Source organism: Garra rufa, chromosome 12 (genome assembly GCF_049309525.1).
Source record: "Garra rufa chromosome 12, GarRuf1.0, whole genome shotgun sequence".
NCBI lineage: Eukaryota > Metazoa > Chordata > Actinopteri > Cypriniformes > Cyprinidae > Garra > Garra rufa.
In genome coordinates this window covers 45,636,494-45,663,791 of record NC_133372.1, presented here as the reverse complement: position 1 = coordinate 45,663,791, position 27,298 = coordinate 45,636,494, and the positions used below count along the sequence as shown (strand labels likewise).

At 33.0% G+C, this 27,298-nt stretch overlaps 1 protein-coding gene across 1 annotated transcript in view; it reads left to right on the top strand.

The window, feature by feature from the left end:
- LOC141347633 (TOX high mobility group box family member 2-like) overlaps nucleotides 1-26,967 on the top strand; it is a 39,025-nt gene extending 12,058 nt beyond the window's left edge. Inside the window, exons 3-5 of the mRNA XM_073852619.1 lie at nucleotides 731-733; nucleotides 854-913; nucleotides 26,623-26,967. Of these exons, the coding sequence (XP_073708720.1) occupies nucleotides 731-733; nucleotides 854-913; nucleotides 26,623-26,967 (408 nt within the window). The remainder of the gene's footprint in view (nucleotides 1-730; nucleotides 734-853; nucleotides 914-26,622) is intronic.
- The last annotated feature ends 331 nt before the right edge of the window (nucleotides 26,968-27,298 follow it).

Genomic DNA, 27,298 nt, shown 5'->3' with positions numbered 1-27,298 from the left:
TGAAAAGAACGAACCTGCAAATGTCTCAACTGACCAATCAGAATCAAGCATTCCAAAGAGCCGTGTAATAAATATGTATAACATCTTTATTTTGTTACAGTATAAAATGTATACTATTAATATTATTATTATTATTATTTTGAGTTGGAAAAAAATAATACAATGAGACCAATAATGCAAAATTGGCACAATAAAATTATATATATATATATATATATATATATATATATATATATATATATATATATATATATATACTCTTTATTTTGCTATAATATAAAATTTATACTACTATTATTATTATTATATTTAATATATTATTAGTTTAATTATTATTATTAATATTATAATAATATTATTCTAAACATAAAATTGCTAATATTTGTAATATTTTCTAAAACTGATATTGTATTTTACCTGCTATATTGTGCTTCCCTCCTACTGTATCTACTTTTCAGAAATGGCTTCGGAGTTTCTAATGTCGTATTGATTTCTGTGGTTTTAGCAAACACCACAAAATCCAATATGATGGCTGATATTTTGCCTTCTTATAAAGGCAGCATTCACATTAAAGCCCCAATCTAGAATCGAAGCATTTCAGTATTGAGTAGAAGCATTGCATTGCTCGCAGTGCTGCTTCAGAAATAAACCAAAATAAAAAGACTGTGCCTTAAAATGCTGTGGAGATGGTTGCAGATCTACTGTCTCTTTCTCTCTCTGTGTCTCTCAGACGGTTTTGATGGAATTGTTCTTTCCCTTTTTTCCTCGTTCTGTCTGATATGCAAATCATTTTCCTTTATCTCGGCTGTCTGACCAATCAAACTTTAATCTTCTTCTCTCCATCTGCCCGCAGTTTGATGGTGACAACATGTACATGAGTGAGAACAACCAAGAGTTCCTCTCCCCGAGTCAGGTAAGATTCAAAACCCTCAAACTTGTCCTTCGAAAGCCTGGATTTACAATGTTTCGTTCATCTATATCTCTGCATTTCAATCTTTTCCGTTGTTTCCAATGAAATAACATGGGAATTGTTTTTTGCTTAGACGTGTTTTTGATTTTCATGTGGCTTTCTGAAAGTCTAATGATGTGCTCCTCACGAATATTAATGGATAAATCATGAATGTATTGTGCATTTTTCTTGATATATCATTCAGTCATAGCTCTTATGGTGGATTAAACTAGAAGAAGATCTGAGAGACGTCGTCTACTCTGGCTCTCTCGCTCCTTTTGTCTTGGTTTGTTTACTCTGAGACTCATATTTGACATCTGTCTGCGTATCTCCTCCGCTTGACCAGGTTCAGTCAGTTCAGACTGATTTTGCCTTTAAGGCTGTAATGTTACACACAGACACAAACACACACACACAGCAACTCACCAAAGCCAGACAAACAATCCTAACTAGCTGAGAATGTCTTTCTGCTTTATTAAGAAAAACAGTCTGTCCTTTACTTCGTGTCTCCATCGCTTTGGCCATTAAGTGTCATTTCATTTGGTCTTTCCTTCAAAACAGCCTGACAGGAATATTTATTGCTTCTTTTAGTGTTCATTTAGATCCGCAGCATCATTTCTGTGAGTTATAGAGGGAATTCGAGCCCTAAATTAGATCCTCATGGATTTTCATGAGAGATTTTTAATAAATTCTTCACCACAGACGAGATCGTAAAGTCTGTTTTTGGTTCTTCAAATGACAATGATGTTCAGTAGGAGAAATAATTACGAAAGGCACAACTTGACAAGAATTAATTAACTTGCATATGAAAGCATGTAAACTCTGCGTTTGCTGTTTTTTAATCTTATACTAATGTGTTATTTTTTAATCATTATATTGGTTTCATAACAAAATATCTGAAACTGAAAAAGAAACATTGGGATTTAAAATAAATAAGAAACAGACTCTGCAACCAAACTTTAGGATTTTCAGAATAAATATAATAGAAATATAAGATTTTAGTAGTAGAAATGGTAACACTTTAGTGTAGGGAACAATTCTCACTATTAACTAGTTGCTTATTAAAATGCCTATTGTTAACATATTGGCTGTTTATTTGTGGTTATAAATCACATATTCTGCATGACCATATTTTACACCCCTATTCCTACCCAATACCTACAACTATAAATTGATCTGATTAACTATTAAAAAGCAAGACAATTAGGAGTTTATTGAGTCAAAAGTTGCAATAGCGAGAACTGGACCTTAAATAGTGTGAGAAAATAAATATACAAATACTAGACATGATAAATATTAGATACTATAAGATTCTGCATTATTTCTATATGATTAATCAAATGAAAATTCATTTAAACTTAGAAACGTAAACTTTTAGGAATTTGAAAAATTAAAATATTATAGAAATATAAATATTGTGAGGTTGTGAGGAACTATAAATATAAATAAAAATGTACTTAAGTGAGTCCATAAACAAAAAAAAGAAGCAGCAAAAAATTAAGAAATATAAGATTTATAAAATTATAGAAATATAAGATTTTATAATATACGTAAATATTAAACATATAATATTAAAATGATTCTGCACCGATTAATCAAATGTAAGCTAATTAATTATTTAACAAAAAAAGTTTTGGAATTGTGAGAAAAATAAATATCATATAAATATTTATACTGTATGGTTTTATAAGTAAACTGTGTTTAAATATAAGTATATACACTACCGTTCAAAAGATTGTGATCACTAAGACTTGTAATGTTTTTTTAAAAAGTCTCTTTTGCTCATCAAGGCTGCATTTATTTAAAAGCAGTAATATTGCAAAATGTTATTACAATATAAAATAATGTTTTTATGTAAATATACTTTAAAATAGAATTTATTTCTGTGATGCAAAGCTGAATTTTCAGATTTTTGTATTCTTTTTCAGGATTCGTTGATGAATAACACATTAAAAAGAACAGAATTTGTTCAAAATATAAATATTGTCTAACAATGTAAATATATGCTATGACTTTTTATTAATTTAACACATCCTTGGTGAATAAAAGTATTAACTTCTTTCAAAAAAGAAAGAATAAATATGTACCAGCTCCAAACTTTTTAACAGTAGTGTATATTGTTAGAAAACTTTTATTTTAATAATATATGCTGTTCTTTTTAGCCTTTTATCGACCAAAAAATCTGACCAAAAACAGCATCGCAGTTTTCAAAAAATATTAAAAAGCACAACTATTTTCAACATTGATAATAAATCGCCATATTACAATGATTTCTGAAGGATTGGATGATTGTAATGATTATGAAAATTCAACTTTAAATACAGGTATAAATTAAATTTGAATATATATTAATATAATGGAACGTTATTTTACATCATAATAATAATTAACAATATTACATTTTTTTTCTGTATTTTTGATCAAATGAACACAGCCTTCATGAGCATAAGACTCTTCTTTAAAAAAATATACAAAATCTGACTAATAAAATCACTTTATGCATTTTTTTAATTAATATTATATTGTTATATTATAAATTATTCTGCATTATTTCTATGCAACTAATCGAATGTAAATAAATGAGCGTTGTTAATCATGTGACTGTACAGACCTCAGATGTTCTTCCATTGGAGCTCAAGTTGCTCTTTACAGCATCTCAGATCATGCTGAAGGACATGATCATCAGGTGTTGTTCATTAATCTGACATGATAAGTCATAGTTCAACATGTGCGCTCTGTACTGTACTTGTAGGAGAGGCTGGACATTCCGGGCCTTTTGATCTTTTTTCATTCGTTGCTACTTTGAAACTGATTCCATTTGAAAAGCTTCCATTGAAGATGAATGTCATGGAAACGGATGTGATCGCGGTCCAGAGCAGTCCATCACACACTCGTTTGGTCTCAGATCAGGCGCCGCGTCCTTCCCAGGAGCCTTCGCATTCACGTCGACCGAGCTGTCCTCCTGCGACCTTTGACCTCGTCTGATTGTAGGGGAGAGATCGTCTCCGCTTGGCCCCTAACGAGCCCTCTGTGTGTTCGGGGTCACGGAGGATCGCCACGGTAACCGCCGCCAACAAAAGAGTCTGGAGTCCGCCGAGGGTTGACCTCCAGCCAACTCCAGCGATCGATAGCAGCCCAACAAGAGAGAGAGAGAGAAAGAGAGACAGACAGGAGAAAGCTGAATGGAGCTGAGAATGAGAGAGACAGACAGATACAGCCAGAGAATCGATTACAAAGACAAAACATCAATGCTGCCTCTGTCTACGTGGTGTTGCGTTGAATTTCCATCGCTTCCTCACCATCAATTCCAATGCAAGAGTATCTAAAAATGCTGATGTATTTTAACATTTTTTATTTTTTAAGTGAAATGAATGCTTTTATTCATCAAGGCTGCATTAAAATGAACAACAGTGACAGTAATGATGTTATAATGATGCAAAAACACAAATATTGGGCAGCACAACTATTTTCAACATGATTTCTGAAGGGTCACGTGACACTGAATACTGAAGTTATGATGCTGAAATTCAGCTGTGCATCACAGGAATAAATTACATTTTAACATACGCTGCTGCTCAAAAGTTTGGGATCAGTAAGACTTTTATTGTTTTTTAAAGACCTTTCTTATGCTATTAAAGGCTGCATTTATTTGACCAAAAATACAGAAAAAATATAATATTGTGAAATATTATTGCAAGATAAAATAACTGTTTTCTATGTGAATATATTTTAAAATGTAATTTATTTTTGTGATCAAAGCTGAATTTTTAGCATCTTTACTCCAGTCTTCAGTGTCACATGATCTTTCAGAAATTATTCTAATATGCTGATTTATTATCAATGTTGAAAACAGTTGTGCTGCTTAATATTTTTTCAGGATTATTTAACAAATGAACAGTATTTATTTAAAATAGAAATGTTTTGTAACAATATAAACTACCTTCTAAAAGTATGGAGTCAGTACATTTTTATTCTTTCTTTATTTTGAAAGAAATTAATGCTTTTATTCACCAAGGATGTGTTAAACGGATAAAAAAATATATATATATAGCAAAGACTTACGCTGTTGCTCAAAAGTTTGGAATCAGTAAGACTTGTACTGTTTTTTAAAGACATTCAAGATTGCATTTCTTTGATCAAAAATACAGAAAAAACAGTAATATTGCAAAATGTTATTGCAATATAAAGTAATGATTTTTATTTTAATATACTTTAAAATATTATTTTTTTCCTGTGATGCAAAGCTGAATTTTCATCAGCCGGTAAAAAGTTAAAAAGAACAGCATTTATTCAAAATATAAATCTTTTCTAATAGTCTTTGCTATCACTTTTTATCCATTTAACACATCCTTGCTGAATAAAAGTAATAATTTCTTTTTTAAAAAAAAGAGAGAATAAAAATTTACTGACCCCAAATTTTAAAAAGTAGTGTATATTGTTAGAAATATTTTATTTTAGATAAATTTAATTTAAATAAATGCTGTTCTTTTTAACTTTTTATTCATCAAAGAATCCTGAAAAAAAGTATCACAGGTTCCAAAAAAATATAAAGCAACACAACTGTTTCCAACATTGATAATAACAGTAATTAATCAGCATATTAAAATGCTTTTTGAAAAATCACGTGACACTGAAAACTGAAGTAAAGGCTGATGAAAATTCATCTTTGCATCACAGGAATAAATTATATTTGAAAGTATATAGAACACCATTATTTTAAATTGTAGTAATATTTCACAATTTTACATTTTTTTCTGTAATTTTATGTATTATTATATATATCAAGTAAATGCATGAGCATAATATATTCTTTAAAAAACAATAAAAATCTTACTGATCCCAAACTTTTGAGCAACAGTGTATATTCACACAGAAAACAGCTATGTTTAATTGTAATAATATTTCAAAATTGTTATTGTTTTTACTGCATTTATAAACACAGTGCAGGAAATAAATGCAGCAAAGGTGTGCAGAAGAGACCTATTTGGGGGAAAAAATACGGGTTTGGAGTGACATGAGGGTAAATATGAGCATATATATCGTCAGAATTTTAGTTTTTATGTAAACTGTGCCTTTAAATGTGATCTCATTGTGAAAAGCCAGCTTTTGATTAACATGCTGAGCCATCCTCCAGCACTGTGTCAGTTTACTCATCCTTTATCAGCTGAAGTTCATCTGGTTGTGATAGCGCAGCGTAAATGTTAGTCTTTGCATTTGCATTCTTGGCTGAAGAAAGTAGCTGGGAAACGTCTCTAATGGACTAAGCGTTTGAGTATGCAGAAGACGTCGCGGTCAAGATTATAATCTCACAATTAGAGTAACAAGGTTTTATTGATTGCTTCCCGGAGCTTTGGTTGCCAAGTAGGCCTGTGATTAGAGCAAGCGGGCATGTGAGAGGAAAGACAGAGGAAGCTCTTCCAGAGGAGCGTTTGGCTGCCGATCTGAGACATCAGAAGAGAGATTCTGCTGCTGAAGGGTGACAAGATGAGGAATACAGAACTGAGAAAGTGTACATGCACTGATCCTTCAGGGCCAAGACTCATTTTAGGAGTAAAACTAACACTGGACTGGAGGTTTACAAACAGGACTAGGCCAACTATCTTTGACTGTTTTATCTGCTCTGCAGGTCAGGGTTATTTTAGTATGATTTGTGACATATTGAATTAGGTTTTATTTTTATATTTTGTTTTCATGTTAAATTTAGTTTTTTAACTAAATTTAAGGTTTTGTCATTTTATTGTGTTTTTCTCAATTAAGTTTTAATATTCAATAAGGAACTTCACTTAAATATTGTGGAAAGTTATGTAAAAACCATTCAATTATCAATTTTAATATGTATACATATTAAAATAGATAAAAGAATAAAGGAGCATATTCAATTTTGTTGTGTTGTAAATTAGTAAAACATTCTTACTGACAAATGGGCAAAACCTAGGATAGTGTCAAATGTGTCTTTTAAATAGGTTTTTGTTGTAAATGTGCCTGACAAGATTGTTACACTAAATGACATTTCAGTGGGTGTCTTCTGAAAATTAGGGGAAAATGTATGATATAAATGTTTTGCTCAGAAAAACAAAACCAAAAATGCATTTAAATGAAAGAACTTTTTAATATATATATATATATATATATATATATATATATATATATTTTTTTTTTTTTTTTTTTTTTTTTTTTTTTGGAAAAACAACAACAATTTAAAGCAGTATTGCACTTTTGATTCATTTTTCATATTTTATAGTTTCTATTTAGTTTTAGTTGTTTTATTTTTAATTTAATTTTATATATATTTTTTTATTTAAATATTTAATTATCTTTTTTTTTTGTTAATCATTTGTATTTTTGCTTATTTGACTTAATTATTCTTTTTTTGTTAATTATTTTTAAATCCATTTATTTCTATCTATCCAGTATATTTGTGAATAAAGACATTGCATTGGGATGAACACGATAAGTGATATGTGTCAACATGATATTAGTGTGATAAAATCTCTTACTAACCTTGTCTGTGCAAAATTATAAATCTATAACCTCAGTCATGGTAAACCTGTTCAGTTTGACATGAAATGCAAAAGGAAGCTACCAGAAAGGGGTGCAAAGTACCTGTCCACTGTTTACATGCTTAACTAAAAGTCCATCTGTGCAGAACAAAGTCAAAGTGCTAAATGAATGATTTAGACAGCTTCGGAGCACAAATAACACATTTTATGAATAATTAATATAAGTTCTTTTCAAAATCTAGATTCACATTTCTGCTTTTAAAATGTCTGGGTCATCTTGTTTCATAGACTTCCTTGGTGAGTGCATCACTGTACTTTAATTATTCCCAGTAGAAATCAACATTTTGTCATAAGGGCTGTACATACAATCAAAGTATGGAATATAGAATACAGTACATGCATACACCTTTAAATGCAAATGACCTCTGTTCTTCTGTTCTGGCTAAAGTTCTTAACCCTTTGTTGATCCTTTGGGATCATTAGGATTTTTTTTGCATTTTTGTTTTGCATTGCTTGCCACTATTTTCATGACAATTAAGGGCATTTACCCTCAAACTCTCATTAGTGTTTTATTAGTCGCAGTTTATTATTTGCATTTGGCCTTTTTTTTTTGCATCAGAACAGATCAGTGACCCATTTTTGGGTCTAAGTCCACTATTTATATGCATTGTGGTAATATCTATTCTGATATTTTATATTTTAAAGAAAAATGCATTTTGCAAGCATGCAATTTTTTGCGGATTTCAATAAAAACAAATCTAATGAGATTCATTGCAGAGCATAATTTTCTGCTCGCAGGTGATTGGAGGATATTCTGTGCCCTCCCACTTTGTTGCAATTTGATGAGTTTTGTCAAATAACTTCTGTTTTTGCTCTTGAAACTCCAGGTGGTTTCAGTTTACTATGCTGCAGACTCATTTATTGATAATAAACAATTGATAAGAAATAATATTGTTGATAATAAATAATATAATAATATTGGGCTTGTTTTTGGAGCTGCGGTTGCTTATTTAGCTTGCGAGAGTTGCCAACACTGTTTGTTTCCAATGCAGTCATTTTTGACCATGAGTGGTACATGTGTGATTTATTTATTTTTTATTAAGTTTCGTACCATTCCAAAAATTCTGGAAAAAGCAAAACATAAAATGTTTTGGTCTAAAATGACTAAACATATGATATGAAAGTTAAAATGTATTTATGAATCTATAGTGATAAGTGAGGTGTGTGTTTTCTGTGACTGGCTGTGATTGGGGATCTGGTGTCATTGGCTCGTTTTCACTGATTAAAGCATCTTGGTGCCGACTGTAAACTCCCGCCGTATGTTGTGTGTGTGTGCTCTGCTCTCCCTGCTGGTCCGAATTACGGCTGAGTACATTACTATGATTTACAACTTCCTCCTGCTGTTTAGATTGAAAAGAAAGCGAGGGAGCGAGCAAGAGCGAGAGCGCGCCGGCCCGTCCGCCCTGCCCCCTCGCCCTGCTACCGCCACACATCTTTTGTCAAATGAAAACAAAGCGCGAACCTGCCAAAATATTTCTATAGTCGATTGCTGAGCAAGCAGAGAGTCAGTCAGAAAACAAAAGCTGAGAGAGATCGCTGGACGGCCAGATTTGATGCCACAGCAAAACTCACATTCTCTCACAAACCGGCCTGAATGTCTCTGATCACCGGGTGAATCTCATTAAACCCAAAACAACATGTGCAGCTCAGATTTCACCATGCAATTTAGATTTTGCATATAGACAATGAAGCCTTTGGGATCATTGGGATTTTTTGCATTGCTCGCCACTATTTTCATGGCAATTAAGGGCATTTACCCTCAAACTCTCATTAGTGTTTTATTAGTCGCAGTTTATTATTTGCATTTGGTCTCTTTTTTTTTTTTGCATCAGAACAGATCAGTGAGCCATTTTTCAGTCTAAGTCCACTATTTATATGCATTGTGATAATATTTATTGTGATGCATTTATATTTTAAAGAAAAATGCATTTTGCAAGCATGCTTTTTTTTTGCGCATTTGATTAAAAACTAAGGAAAGGAAAGGAAAGGAAAGGGGGTGAGTGAGGCCAAGTATGGTGACCCATACAAGGAATTTGTGCTCTGCATTTAACCCATCCAAGTGCACACACACAGTAGTGAACACACACACACACCGTGAACACACACCCGGAGCAGTGGGCAGCCATTGCTGCGGCGCCCGGGGAGCAGTTGGGGGATCGGTGCCTTGCTCAAGGGACTCACCTCAGTCGTGGTATTGAGGGTGGAGAGAGTGCTGTACATTCACTCCCCCCACCTACAATCCCTGCCGGACCTGAGACTCGAACCTGCAACCTTTGGGTTACAAGTCCGAATCTCTAACCATTAGGCCACGGCTGCCCCCGTAACTAATCTAATGAGATTCATTGCATGGGCATCATTAATGCAAAAAAACATCTGGATGCATTACAATAAGGATAATTTGGGGGAAAATGTCTTCAGATGTCGCAGAAATAATATTATGATGCAAAAATTCTAAACAGGTTTAATTTTCTTAATGCAAAATGTGATTTCTTGTTTCTTTCTTTTGATTTTGAGACTGGCTAGTTGCAGTTTATTATTTGCATTTGGCATTTTTGGTTAAACAGAACAGATCAGTGACCCATTTTTGGGTCTTAGCCAACAAGTTATATGCATTGTGATAATATTTGTTGTAATGCTTTTATATTTTACGCGAAGGAAAATGCATTTTGCAAGCATGCATCTTACACTAATCTAATGAGATTCATTGCAGAGCATCATGGGCATTTTTACTTAAAAGTAAAACATCTGGATGCATTACAATAATGATAATTTTGGGGAAAATGTTTTCAGATGTGATTGAAATATTATTAAAATGCAAAAAGTCTAACTAAAAACTAAAAAGATGTGATTTCTTGTTTACTTCTTTTGATTTTGGGGCTGAATCATAAGCTAAATGTGTGTTTTCATGAGATTCACCCCATCAGTCTTTGGCTGTTTAGAATATTTCACTGACACTGAACAGTTAACAAATGCAGTTTATCCAAGAGTGTTTATCCAAGTTGCTCATGTTGCCAGCAGTTTATAGTCTTTTATATGACTTGAAGAATCCTTGATACCATGTGTATATACTGTAAAAGTGTATCACCTTTCGTAGCATCGCTCATGTTTAAAGCAGGCAGATAAACATTTCCTCAGCTGCTCATAACTCTCTGCCACTAAGTTTTTGTATATTCATTTTGTTATATCATTATATCATCTCGTGTTAGACACAGAACAAACTCAAGCTACTCAGACTCACAGTCTCACGAGGAAACATCAATGTAGTGTCATTTTTTCTGTGCACAACGAAAATGTTCTTTTGCAACCTCAAGGATTTCATGAAACCTCATTTTTGTGTCTTTTCATGTGATTTTTCATTGCTTTTTTCTATTTAAATGTCATTAACATCACAGCACAAAATTGTGAGTTTGAAAAGCATTGTATTATATTACCTAAAATGTGGTTGAGATGACAGACAAACTATGAACACTTAACAGTTGAGTTCTAATGAGCATATCAGGACATTAAATTAGTGAAAGTAATATTGTTGGTTTGTTTGTTGTGAAGCTGTCTGTCCACAAGCATGAGCAGAATTGACTGGAGAAGGAGACTATGATGAGTTTTCATGTATATTTTGTGTAGTTTTGTGTCACTGCATGTGTATATTGTTGAATATGATCACGCTGAACTCATATGTCAGTATTTTTTCCATGCATTGCATGCACATTTTAGTTCAGTGAGCTTTCATTGTTTGATCAGGCCTGAATTTAGTAAATTTAGTACACTCTTAAAAATAAAGGTGCTTTAAAAGGTTCTTCACAGTGATTCCATAGAAGAACCATTTTTTGTTCCACAAAGAACCATTCAGTCAAAGGTTCTTTAAAGTCCATCTCTTTCTTACCTTTTTATAATCTGAAGAACCTTTTTTCGCCACAAAGAACCTTTTGTGGATGTTAAGGGTTCTTTATGGAACCATTTAGACAAAAAGGGTTCTTTTATGGCATCGTGAAGCACCTTTATTTTTTAAAAGTGTAGTTTCATATTGACACTGAATGCAGATTGTGATGATTCACATCAGTTTATTATAATCATAAGATAACGTGTTTGGAAGATTCTTAGTGTGCACCTACAGTAGTGTGCAAACCTGCTGTCTACTTAGGGAACCTAATCTCTAAGCAGCATACTAATTGCTTGGGTGAAAATATATTCATTATTAGATTTTTTTTTAAGTGAAATACTTTAAAATTGTGACTTTCAATGTTCAGAGGAATATATGTATTATTTAGTTGAAATAAATTAAAAATTAACTAAAATAAAATATTTTAAAAATTCAACTTTTTATTTAAACTTATTTATTTGTTTAGTTTAAGTTGAAATATTAAAATAAATTAACATAAAAACTAAAATGAAATTAAAAAATGATACAGAAAAAAATAAAAATTTAAAATTAAAAAACGAAATATATAAATATAATTTATAATATTAAGAATAACTTTAGTAATATATGATAATACTAAGTAGTCAGCTCACGTCACTACAAAAAATGCTTTTCAAACTTAGATTTTTTGTCATGTTTCCAGCCAAAATATCTAAAAATTCTAGTAAAAATTATTTTTTAGAAAAACAAGTCAAAATTAAGTGTGTTTTTGTTTGAAACAAGCAAAATAATCTGCCAGCGGACTAAGCAAAAAAATATAAAAAATACTTATTTCAAACAGAAAACAAGATTATTTTTCTTACCCCATTGGCAGATTATTTTGCTTGTTTTAAGCAAAAACGCACTTAATTTTGACTCATAGACAATAATTTTCTTGATTTAACAATTTTTAGATATTTTGGCTGGAAACAAGACAAAAAACTAAGTAAGAAAAGCATTTTTTGCAGTGTAGGTTTTGCAAAAGAGCTGCAATGTCTTTTTCGGTTTGATTAGCAATTAACAATCCCTTATAAACTTCTCATAAATCCAGTTTCTGCATCAATCACATGTCCTACGTAGTTATGTGCTGTAAGACTCATAAAAACACGTCACGTGTGTATTTCAATTACATTTGTTCTGAATATCTGCTTGATGTCACGTCACGCAGCAGCTTCGTCTCATGTCTGTCTCTGTGACCTGAGTGTTCATCGTTAGTTTGATTCCCCTCCGCTCTCGTTCTGTCTCAAACATTCACGTTGCGTTTCTCTTCCAGTCCAGTGTGCAGTAATAATGACCTCAGATTTCCCAGAATTCTCATAATGTTCAAATGGAGTGCAATGACAGAGTGAGACTGTGTCATTCCCCCTTTCATGCTGATTGAATCATCTTACTATTTATAGCTGTTATATGAATCATATCAGTGTTTTTGATTTTGAAAAACAGAATGAACATATATGAGAATATATATAAATATGTGTGTGTGTGTATATATATATATATATATATGTATATATATGACTAAGTGTACCTGAAGGCTTGTGTTTTCATTTATTGATCCTTCCTGTCGACTCATTATACGCTTCGCCTCACAAAACAGTCTCAGGTTTAATGAAAAATGACGCCACACCAAAGTTGAGCAAACACAAGCTGTCAATCAATAAGACGAAACCGATGTCCCGCCTGAGAGGAGCGTGATGGGAAGATGAAAACGGGTTTTCAGTGAAAGTGGGAAAATAGACTAAAGATGCTGGGTTAACTGTGTGATCCTGATTATATTTAGTGACAGGTATAGGTGAGACAATGTTAAAATTATTTTAAAACTCATCTTGTCTGCTCTCCAAGCCTGCATTTATTTGATCAAAAATACAGTAAAATTGTGAAATAATATTTCAATTTAAAATAGCTGTTTTCTATGTGAATATATGTTAAATTGGAATTTATTCCTGTGATCAAAGCTGAATTTTCTGCATCATTACTTTAGTCTTTAGTGTCACATGACACATGCTGCTGAAGATTTTGACAACAGTTGTGCAGATTCATATTTTTGTGGAAACCGTGATGCATTATTTTTTTAGGATTCGCAGATGAATAGAAAGTTCAAAAGAACAACATTTATTTGAAATAGAGCTCTTTAGTATCATTGTAAATTTCTTTACTGTCACTTTTGATCAATTTAATGCAGTCTTTAAGTATTAATTTATTTTAAAAAAATGTACTAACCCCAAACTTTTTAAGTGAATTTTCTTAAGCTCTTAGTGTACACAATTACAATGAAAAATTAAGTCTCTTTTTTTGAATATTTACAGTAAATTTAATAATTATGGTCACTACTTGCTTTCAAATGATTTCAACAGTAAATCAACTTTAAGTATAAGAACAATCTGAAATACACTGCAAAAAATGCATTTCTTACTTAGATTTTTTTGTCTTGTTTCCCGCCAAAATATCTAAAAAATTCTAAAACAAGAAAGGATTTTCCTGACAAGTAAAAATTATTGTCTTGTTTTCAGAAAAACAAAAAACTAAATTAAGTGTGTTTTTGCTGGAAGCAACATAAATAATCTGTCAATGGGGTAAGAAAAAGTTCTAAGCAAAAACTCACTTAATTTTGACTTTTAATTCTGAAAATTATTTTTACTCGTTTAAAAAGTCCTTCTTGATTTAAGAATTTTTAGATATTTTGGCTGGAAACAAGACAAATAAGCTAAGTAAGAAAAGCATTTTTTGCAGTGTCTAGCTGCAAGCAGCGATGACGGGCCCAAGCAATCAGTGCAATCGCCATCCCGATAGCATCAGGATTTAAAAGTGACAGCAATAAAAATATTAACTATAAGTATAAGAAAAATCTAAATAAGAAATGTCTGCATATGTCATACATAGCATGAAAATTGCATGTTTCCACAGACTTTTAATTGAAAAACTGAATCATGCACTCTTAAGACGATTGTTGACCCACATGTACGTCTGGCAGAAAATAAGACATCATGGCAAAACCACTTATTGCTCATATTGCGTGTCTTACACTGCAAAAAGGGCTTACTTACTTAGTATTTTTGTTTTGTTTCTAGTCAAAATACCTAAAAATTCTTCAATTAAGATGCATTTACTATATAAGCAAAATGATGTAAGATATTTAGTCTTGTTTTAGCCAAAATGCACTTAATTTAAGTACTTTTTTTTTCTCCTGGAAACAAGTAAAATGATCTGCTATGGCGTAAGTTAAATATTCTTAAAACAAGAGTATTTTACTTACCTACACTCTTACCTACACTGCTTTCTTTATGGAACCATTTAGACAAAAAAGGTTCTTCTATGGCATCGTGAAGCACCTTTATTTTTAAGAGTGCATATGCCAGATAATTGTACTTAATGTAAGCAAAATGCAGTTAATTAATTTTTCCCCCTCTGGAAACAAGACTAAATATCTATTTTGCTTATTTAGTAAATGCATCTTAATTTAAGAATTTTTAGATATTTTGACTAGAAACAAGACAAAAGTACTACCTAAGATAAGATTTTTTTTGAATTGGCATAAGATGTTACAGAATTTCAAAGTCGAGAACATCATGTAGTATTTTTATTTTTCCCAATATGATTCTCAATCCAAATCCTGTTGTGGTGCTGTAACTCAACTCCTCCGTTGGTCGTAGACTGATATGATATAGTTGAGAACGGTGTGTGTGTTCCCGCATACACGTATGGAAGATACCGACAGCGAGGTACAAAAGAAAAAGTGTTTTTTTTTCTTTACCAGACGTTTCCTTCAAGTGCTATTGAACTGTAGAAAATCGACTGGGTCGAACTGGGCTGATGAGAATGTAAAGATTTCTGGATATTTCAGACTGTAAATTGGCGCTTGAGCATATGGTGTTTGAGTGAACACATTGAAGGTTAAATGTTTCGCCTCGTCCACATGCTCTCAGAATAATGTAGACTGGAGCAGATGGTATGTAGGCTGCACATTCACTTTATTTATGGGTGAATAAGACTGTGTGTGTGACTGTTGCAATTAGGTTTCATTTAGCCGGATATTTATTAATTATCTCTCGCTGCAGACGCCCATAATCCAATCCACTGTTGGAAAAGGTGCTGCTTTGTACCTGCCTGTCTAAATGAGCACATATAGACATAAATAAAGCTCGGGATGACTGGATCTTTACGTTTTCTAAAGGCAAACCATGCAAAATAAAATTTTCTAGTGCTGTTTGTGTGCTGGATGATTGACAGGATGTTGCTAAGTTTCTTAAATACTTAAATCTTAAAGAATATCTTGCATTTTTAGAATTAGTAAAGCATTCATTTATAATACTTAATTCATTATCAATTTCTGCCTCAAGTGAAAAAACTTGGCAAACACTGCTATTACAAGCTTAACTTCTATGTATTGTTAGAGTTATGCATGCATTTATATTTATTAATTTATTACAATGCTTTCTTTTTGTCTCAAAGGAGACAGTTAGCAAACACTACAACTACAAGCTTAACCCTAAACCCTTAAAAAGATTTTGCATTTTTAGAATTTAAAAAATGCATGCATTTATATTTGTTAATTCATTATTATTTCACAAAAAGTCTAAATTTTGGGATACTTAAATCTTAAAGAATATCTTGCATTTTTAGAATTAGTAAGCCATTCATTTATATTACTTAATTCATTATTAATTTCTGCCTCAAGTGAAAAAAAAACTGCTATTACAAGCTTAATTTATATTCTGTTGTTAGAGTTATGCATGCATTTATATTTATTAATTTATTGCAATGCTTTCTGTCTCAAGTGAGACAGTTGGCAAACCCTTAAAAAACATTTAGCATTTTTAGAATTAATAAATGCATGCATTTATATTAGTTAATTCATTATTCATTTGTTAATTCATTATTAAATCACTCAAAGTCTAGATTTTTGGGATACTTGATAAAAACTTCAAACTATTACAAGCCTGACTTTACATAAGCCTTCAAAGAACATTTTGCATTTTTAGAATTAAAAATGCATGCATTTATATTTATTAATTCATGAATAATTCATTATTTACTAAAGTGGTTTCTTCCTGTCTCAAGAGGAAAGGGATTAGATAGATGAGTGTTTGGGATACTTGACTTAGCAAACACTACTAACTATACCAAGTTTAACCCTTAAACCCTTAAAGAACATTTTGCATTTTTAGAATTAAAATGGGATGTATTTATATTTATTAATTCATTATGAATTTACTTAGGTGGTTTCTCCCTGTTTCAACTGAAAAGAATGTAGATAGATGATTTTTGGATGCTTGACTTGGCAAACTCTACTAACTACAAGGTTAACCCTAAACCTTTAAAGAACATTTTGCATTTTAGAATTAAAAGTGCATGCATTTATATTTATTAATTCCTTATTAACTCACTTTTTCCTCCTTTTTTAAAATTTAGTATATTTTTGTGGAGGATGCTTAACTATGCTTAATTAATTGATAAAGACGCTGTCTTTCTGTCTAAAGTGAAAAGCGTCTAGATAGATGATTTTTTTGAGATACACAACTAAGCAAACAACTGTAACTATTACAAGCTTAACCATTTTTAAAATGACTAATGCATACATTTATATGTATTTACTCATTATTTAGTTCAGTTATGAATGATTTTCACCTTTACCTACATCTCCAAAAGGAGGTTTTATCATTTTATCTCACTTCTGGGAACAATTGTGTCCACACACAGACACACACAGACGCTCTTTCCCTCTGTGTCTGGTCTTCGGGTAATTTATGATGGTGCTGCTGTCCGTCAGCCAAATAAAAACAGATGACGCTCCAAAAACATCGTCTTTGATAAACCCACCCATCCACACACACACACACACACACACACACACACACACACACACACACACACACACACACACACACACAGAGTGAATGGGAATCAGATAAATGTCTTTCTTTGTCTGTCGTTCGGCGGGTTTGTGGGGGATGTGTTTTAGGTTAGATCGCTCAGGCATCCATCACCGCATGTCGCTGGAGGTCTATAGAAAAATGCTTATTAGAAAAATCTGTCATTATGCTTTTAAACACAGGAGCACATTACATTTGCCTCGCCAAACACGAAACTTTCAGAGTTTTATTATTTGCACTTGAGTAAGTATTCCTCCAAGACATTTTACTAATTCAGAAATATTATTTTACGTAACAGGTGAGGCTGTGCAGCTTATTTTAGTTTTAATAAATGTGAATATTAATATAACATTCGAAGCACTCCATCACTGTCATCAGGAGAGAAGTTTGCTTCCTTCAACGGTATATTCTTGCTTTTATGCATGCATTTCTAGTGATCAGATGCATGATTTTCACCTGCCAGATATACAGGAACTAGATAAACTTGAGTTTCGCTCATGCAAACGCACTCAGATATTCTTCAGAGCATGTAAAAGTGTAGTTGTGGAAATAATGGTCTTAATAAGCCAGATCGAAATAGATTTATGTCTGAATGACATCTGTTGTGTTAAGACTGAAGCTCGCGCGCTCATATGGTTGGATTTCTAATCAGCCCAACGGCGTACAATGGCTTTAAATTGATGCCAGAGAGAGTTGGACGCCTTCCCAAACACAGGAAAAACTCTCTTCTCTTTTCATTATTCCATCATTTACACAAACTAGCCGTTCATCTGTTTATGAAAACAGAAGGCGTCGGGTTTGTGCGCGTTTGCATGTGATCACATGCACAAACGCGTGCGTTCGAGTCGACTTTCCGGCGGCCTCCTCGACACACCAACCAGCACCAAATGTTTCGAGCGGCACGTCGTAAATATTCCCGGGAATTTGATAGCGTTCGCTCAAAGTGGCGTCCCCTCTTCAGTTAATGAAAGCTACAAATTGAAACCCTCAAACTCAATGCAAACGCCATCTTGCATCCAAATTGAGTTCTAATATCCTTGAAAATTGGATGGAGAGATTGAGGAGGAGCAGCAAAATGGAAAAAGAGGCAAACAAAGAGGGAGAAAAAAACATTTGTCTTATTACCAACTGCTTTGCGACGAAGCTTTGAAGAGCAGCTTCTAAATGTGTAATACATATAATCACGTCCTGAAGTGAGGCGGATGAATTATGTATTTTTCCGAACCATTCGACATGGCACAACCTTGAGATTTACATTTTATCGTCAAGGACGTTCTGCTACTTTTGACGAACGTCCCGTCCCTTCCTGGTTTCCCCACAAAACACTCACTGAATCCATTGTTAGCATTTATCCTTAAAATCAGCATGATGTGGACGGATTTGATGAACGCGGCCTTTCATGCGCGGGAGATGTGTGATGAGTCAGCCGTCGCTCCGCTGCTCTGAATGGAGCTTCAGCTAATGGAGTTTCATTGGAGCTCAACTTCAGATCTCAACGCTTTACAGCAGATTCCACATTTACAATCCTGCATCTGCTCACCGTCATGTTCCTAACAGAAATCTACCATGGTACCATGTCAAAAGCACCATGGTAGTACCATACTTTTTAAATATTCATACTTTTTAAAGGTTCAAGAAAGTACAGTTGAACTATTTGGAGGTATACCATGGTTTTACTGTGATATTTTGGACATATTTCATGGACATATACCATGTACATCAACTGTGGTGTTGTCAACATTTACTATGGTAATACTACTTTAGATACACACAATACATACCAGTTTGAACATGTACATTGGTATTACCATGGAATTTGTATGTGTACCAAGGCATTTTGGGAGCAATTTGGACATATACCATGTAAACTATGGTATTTTAATTTAAACACATTCCTTGGAGTATTTTGAAGGTGAACTATGGTATAACGGTGACACTTTGGACGTATACCATGTATAGCATGGAATTTTTGACCTGTACCATGGTATTACTCTGGTATTTATGTCATTTACCTCCCATGGTATTTCTTTTATGTATTCCATTGTATTAAGTTGTCATTTTGGACATATTCCAAGTATAGCATGGTATTACCATGATAGTTAGAGCATTTACCAAGGTAATACCATAGAATTTCAGTAATTAGCATTAGGGGTGGGACGATACAGGTAACTCACGATTCAATTCTGTGGCGATATGTGGCCCACGATATCGATAATATCGCGATTCACGATATCTACGATATTCAATATATTGGAAGAAATTTCATCAACGATATATCACGATATATGTGACTGAAAAAGAAAAAAATACCCATAATAAGGAAATCTTATGCATTTATTAATGCCAACATTTTCAACACTGTGCAAAGAAATATGCATTTGCATAATAACTCACTGCCTCCTGGTCTTAAATGTAAACACTGTACAGCTAGACAGATAAAAGTGCCTGAACATTAAAAAACAACATGAACATTAACTAACATGTGTAAACCGTGATACTGAAACGTCAGTAGTAAGTTACTGTAAAGTGCTTTATGTTAACCTGGACAGTGGTCACATCAAGGCATATTCTTCTTGAGGAACACTAACGCCTGTTTCACACACACTCCGTCTGCAGTGTGTATGCAGTCCGTGTGCGATGCAGAAGCAGCACGGACTCGTTTTTTCTCTTCACACAGGACACGTTTGCAGTCCGTTCCTGATCCGCGGCTGTTTACCACAAACACACCATTTATCCGTTATTTTGATTTCAAATACAAACGTGCTTTTTCAGCATTGTGATACTCTTTTATCACAGTACACTAATACAATTCTAGATATATTCACGTTTAAACTCAACGTATAATAAACAACGTATTATTCAATGCACTTGAACAGCAACCGCGTGCAGTGTGAACGCTCTAATCCGTTAACATGGGTGCGGAAAAAAATACTCAACGCATAAGCACTGCAGACGGAGTATGTGTGAAACAGGCGTAACTGATCAGCATACTCAACTAGCGGGTGCGTCTTTGATTTGTTTTTCGTTATCTTCCGCCATTCTTCTCACTTCTCTTTTTTTCTGCGCTTCTTCTCTGATGTTGTAAGATAACTTGTGTTCTTCACTGGCCGCTGCTTCCGCCACTTTACGCCTATTTACTCGAACAGCGCCCCCCGCAAACAGAATGGTAGATATTGGGTAGTGACAGTGACACTGACGACGGGTAAATTAATCATTTGTGTTGTAATAAAATATCGATATTGGCCGTTAGTGTATCGATTATTTATTGCGACAGAGAGCACAACAATATATTGCAATATCGATTTTTTTTCCCACCCCTAATTAGCATGCTATTTTTATGTACCATAGTATTACAGTGGTAGTTTGGAGATTTACCATGGTATTTTTGATATATTATCTTTTGGACACATATGCCTTGGTATTATTGTGGTATTTTAATGCGTACTGTGGTATTGATGTGGTATTTTAGACATTACCAATGGTATTACCATAGTATTTTGGACATGTACAGTGGTATTGTCATATTATTTTAGACATGCACCATGTGCTGTGGTATTTTGAATATACAGTACCATGGTATTATCATGGTATTTTCCATTTTCCATTTGGACCTTTATATTGTCCAATACTGTATGTGTACCATTGTATTACGTTGTTATTTTGGACATATACCAAGTATAGCATGGTATTACCATGATAGTTTGAGCATTTACCATGGTAATACCATGTAATTTGTGCATTTAACATGCTATTTGATGCATACTGGGGTATTTTTAGACATTACCAATGGTATTACCATAGTATTTTGGACATGTACTGTGATATTACCATATTATTTTAGATATGCACCATGTACTGTGGTATTTTGAACATACAGTACCATGGTATTATCATGGTATTTTGGATGTTTATTGGTACTTTAATATTTTTTGACATGTAACATGGTATTAATGTGGTATTTTGGATGTGTACCATGATTTTACCATAGTATTTTGGACATTACTTTAGTATATGATGTGTACCATAGTATGACTGTGGTATTTTGGATACTTATATGGTACTACAATTATATTTTTGACATGTAACATGGTATAACATGGTATTTTGGATGTTTACCATGATATTAACATACACATGCAGTGGTATTACCATAGTATTTTAAATTTGTAGTACCATAGTATTACTGTGGTATTTTGAATATTTATAGGGTACTACTACTACGGCATTTTGGAAATGTACCATTGTATTAAAGTGGTATTGGATGTGTATTTTGGTAGCAACATGGTATTTTTGCACATGGATCTTGAATTGTCACTTAAATACCATGGTACATGAATTTCAGTAGTCTTAGTATATTTTGAAGTACCATAGTACCGCCACAGTATGTTTTATAAGGTTTAGCACAGTAAATATCACAGTATTACTATCGGGCACGATGGGTTTTGTCATGAGGTTTTATTTATTTCTCCATCTTTGACTCTGGGTTTGTGTGTGTGTGATTTCTCCAGCGCTGTATCTGCTGACACTGGAGCGTTCATCTCATCTCACATTTAAAGAGGTGAATGTGTAATTCGTGCTGGAGGAGAATTCTCCTGAGGACCCGACGACAGTCTCTCTTCACACAATAGCCGCTCGCCCCACTGTTTACAACACACAATTTAGTTTCCTTCCAACAATTATGAGGGAAATTGAATCTCAGGAAATGTTCATTTTCACATCCATTAGAGCGGACAATAACAGGGGAGGCCCCGAAGCCTACAAAGACATCTGTCTTCAAAGGGCTGCAGAACTATATGGAAGATTAATATCCAGCCGCAGCAGCGCGACCGCATGTCCGAGCAAATCGCATCGCGGGGCGGTTTCTGCGAGATCTGGACGCCGAAAGACGAATAACGCGACCTTACGATGAATATCTGCTCGTCTTTGAGCCAGAATCACCATCTTTTGTATCTCAGTTGTGTTTTCAACCAATATGAGCACAAATATTCAGTCACATTGTTCTTTTCAGAAAATGAGCACAGCACCTGAATTTTTGGAGAAACATCTGATACTTACAGTACATGAAACATAAATTAACCCTGTAAAGCCTGAAGTATGAAATAATAGTATTATGCTGGTATTTTGGACATATACCATGTATAGCATGGTATTCCCATGGTATTTCTGAGCTGTACTATGGTATTACTGTAGTATTTTAGGTTTTTACCATGTTACTACTATTTTGGATATGGTATTTTAGACAAACAATGGTATTACCATAGAATTTTTGTGCGTACCATAGTATTATGGGGGTAATTTAGGTGTATGCCATGTATACCATGGTATTTTGGACATATACCATAGTATAATGGTGTTTTGGACATATGCCATGTATAGCATGGTATTACCATGGTATTTTTGATCTGTACCACGGTATTACTGTGGTATTTTAAGCAGTTACTGTGGTACTTCTATTTTTGTTGCATACTATGGTGCATACCATTGGTATTACCATGGAATTTTTGTGCATACCATAATTTTATGGGGTGGTTTGGATGTATACCATGGTATTTTTGACCTGTACAATGGTATTACTGTGGCATTTTGGGCTGTTAGCATGGTACTACTATTATGGATGCATATTACTATTGTATTTTAAACATGTACATAGGTACTATAGATTTTGTTACCATTGCATATTGGGATAATTTGGATGTATACCATGCATTTTGGACATATACCATGATAGCATGATATTACCATGGTATTTTTGACCTGTACAATGGTATTACTTTGGCATTTTGGGCAGTTAGCGTGGTACTATTTTGGATGCATACCATGGTGATACTATTGAATTTTAAACAAGTGCATTTACTACCATAGATTTTTTTGTACATACCATGGTATTATTGGGGTAATCTGGATGTATACCATGCAATTTGGACATATACCATGGTATTACTCTGGTATTTTGGACATATATCATAGTATAATGGTGGTGTTTTGGACATATAGCATGGTATTACCATGGTATTTTTGATCTGTGCAATGGTATTTTGGGCAGTTACCATGGTACTGCTATTTTGGATGCATACCATAGTGTTACCATGGTATTTTAAACATGAACATTTTTGGTGCATATCATAGTATTATACAGGGGATTTGGATGTATACCATGGTGTTTTGGACATACACCATGGTATTATTATGGTATTTTGGATGTATACCATGGTATAATGGTGGTATTTTGGATGTAAGCATGTCTAGCGTGGTATTATCATGGAATTTTTGACCTGTATTGTGGTATTTCTGAGGTATTTTGGACATATACCATGGTATAATGGTGGTATTTTGTATGTAAGCATGGTATAACCATGGTATGTTTGACCTGCACTGTGGTATTTCTAAGGTATTTTGGACATACACCATGGTATAATGGTGGTCTTTTGGATGTAAGCATGGTATTACCGTGGTATTTGCCTCATATAGTCTGATATAGTGAGAATATGGAGGAAAAACAGCTAAATTTTATTCAGAGATTCAAACTGAGGGAAAACATGTAATTTTGTGCAAATGCTGATATTTTAAAAAAAGTAAGATGAAATTGTGCTATGAAATCTTAGACAGTAAAAATGCATATAAATATCATAATTTCACTTTATATCTTCAATAATATGTTTTAGTAGGATAAGATCGAAATGATCCAAACATATACATTCAGTGCAATCCAATGATGATTAAAAGACAAACAAATAACGTTTCTCAAAAGATGTGAGATGTGTTGGAGGCTCTTGAAGATCATTCCTCCACTGAGAAACAGTTACGATCAGATTTGAGACTCTAATAAATGCTTAAAGGAGAATCAAGTAAAGCCAAGCTGCTTCAGTTCAGTAAGTGTTCATCTGCAGTTATTCTGACATTTACTTGATAAAAATCTGTCAAGATTTGACAGCAAAAAGACATGTGAAGCACCAGCTGAAGGTGGACGTTTGTACAATTACTTGACAAAAAACTCTAAACTATCAATCAGACGAGAGAAAGCATGGAGTAGATTGTGTGTGACAGGTTCATCCGCATCATGTTGATCATTTAGAGCATCATATAGGGTTACAAGCAATGAAAGAACAATCTAAGCAATGAAAATGTTTCTTAAACTATCGTTGAGCGCTTTAGCCTTGTGGGGACGCTCGGACGGGTGATATATTCGGGAGAACTTTGTGATTTGAGTAATGTATGGAGGCAAGGTGAAATCGGAGGTCCCACAATCCTTGTCTCTCTCTCCTTTTCCATGGCCACGTATTTGCTAAAAGTATTTGTTTGCAAGATAAATGGCCGTTCTCCAGGCGAAGATGACAGGCAACACAAAGATGATATTGAATTGATTTCTGAAATGTTGCAGAACTGACTGTTTGATGTATACGGGCAGACATGAATCATAAAAATTCTATTAAAAAAGCTCTTGAATGGTTGACAGCGGAATATTATTTCTGATGATTAATTTGACTCAGTCATTATGGACGGGGCTCCAGTCAGATCGCCTCCTACAAAATTGCTTTTCATTCCCTCTTGAATACCCCGGCAAACTCTCTCTCTCCCTCTCCCTCTCTCTCTTTTTCCTGAATTTAACGTCGCACGCTTCCTCCGTCGGGCCCAAAGTTAGATTGACGCGGCTGATGAGAGGCACGAGCGCCGGGAAAACACCGGAGCCAATCGCAAACTTTAGCGCTATGAAAACATGGTCTGCGCTTCCAAAAGTTGATTGTGATAATGCCGCATTTCCAGCAACTTTCCGTCATTCCAGAGCCAGATCGGAAGCTGCCAACTGATAATCATCCAAAAAAGTGATTTGTACTTGTTTAACTGCATAATATTTATATAGTTGTGTTAATGCCTCTCTTCACAAAGTAATTAGGCAGTCATCACGTCTACTGTTGCTCATACGTGCAGAAAGGTTTGGGATTGATCATATGGTTTTGAAGTTTTCATTTGAACATAATTTATTTCATTTGTTGTATTTAACAAATAATTTGTATTTCATATTATTTTATTTATCGTATTTAATTTAAATTATTTATTTTATTTGATTTAAACATTTATTTTTATTTTATTTCATTTATTGTATATATACATAATTATTATTTTCATTTTTTTATTTTTATTTAATGCATTTACCAAAACATTTGATTTAATTTATTTAATTTTTATTTACTTTATTCGCACATACATTGTATTTTCATTTCATATTTTTTTATTTTAACATAAGTTGTCAGTTATTTTATTTTTTTATTCTATTTAAATAAGTTTTATTTTCATTTTATTTCTACATAAGTTGGATGTTTAATTTATTGTATTTAAACTTTTTGTAATTTATTTTATTTTATTTGAACAATTATCATATAAATTGTATTATTTTTTAATTTTAAATATACGTCGCATTTTTATTTTAGATTATCATATTTAATTTAATTAAATTAATTTGAACTTAATTTATTTTAAACTGTTTTATTTAATTTATTTTCATTTTTTCTATTAATTTTATTTAATTTATTTAAATTTAATTTATTTTATTTGCACATACATTGTAATTTCATTTCATATTATTTTATTAATGTATTTTAACTTAAGTATTATTTTTTTATTTTATTTTATCATAAGTATTATTTTTATTTTCTCATTTTTATTTTAACATAAGTTGTGTTACATTTTTTGTATTTAAAAAAGTTTTATTTTATTTCTGTATAAGTTGTATTTTTCTTTTTAAATTATTGTATTTAAACATTTTTATTTATTTTATTTTATATGAATAAAAAGTGATTTTTTAATAATTTCAATTATTTTTTTTTCAATTGAACATAAATATTTATTTCATTTATTGTATACATAAGTACATAAGCATTGCATAAGTATTTTTTTTATTTGAACATTATTTTATTTCATATTATTTTTATTTATCAGATTAAATTAAATTGAAATAATTTAATTTGTTTTATTTGTTTTTATTGTTTATTTATTGCATTTAGCAATACATTTTATTTAATTTATTTACATTTTATTTCATTTGCACATTCATTGTATTTTAATTTCATGTTAAGTTATTGTATTTAAGTGTTGTTTTTTATTTTTATTTTTATTTATTAAGTTGTCAGTTATTTTATTTTTTGTATTTAAATAAGTTTTATTTTCATTTTATTTTATTTCTACATAAGTTGTATTTTTATTTTTTATTTTATTGTATTTAATATTATTATTATTATTATTATTATTATTATTATTATTATTATTATTATTATTATTATTATGTCAAGAACACACCACTCACATTATTTTTATAGAGTGTAAAGACTAAATGAACCCATTCTTTTCCCACAGCAGAATTATTCAGGACAGGGAGGGGGCAACGGGAACGGTGGAGGAGGGGGAGACGAGGACTACGAGATTCCTCCTATAACCCCGCCGAATCACCCCGAGCCGCCGCTGCTGCACCTGATGGACCCCGAGTCCAGTTACCTGTGTCACTCCATCCCTCACAACGGCCTGATCAACCCCTACTCCTACCCCGAGCTGCCCGCCCTCATGATGTCCAACATGCTCGCCCAGGACGGACACCTGCTGTCCAGCCAGATGCCCTCGGTGAGTCCCGCGCTTCAGCCCTACATAGACAGCACTGTTAGCCGTCATAGCTGCGCTCCCAACACGAAGCCTGTTGCAAACTAATTACATGGCCTTATAAGACAGCAGTTTGTGGATGAGGCAATCCCAGAATGCCCTGCAATGAGCTCAAGATCTAAGACAGCAGATGAACTTGAGGGAAGTGTTTAATTGAGAAAGCCAACCTACTGATCTGCTACTTAAGCTTTTTATTATTCTTCTTCTTAGACTAAATTTCTGAACGCTACTCCTTCTAGAGTTTTCACCAAACTCAGCCCAGCTCTTCAGACTGATCTGACTTACAGTTTTCATAAACTTGAAGATTAAAAATCATAAAAATCTCATAGACTTACGTTGACGGAATGTTCTAGTCAAGCCTAGAAACTAGAATCATGCT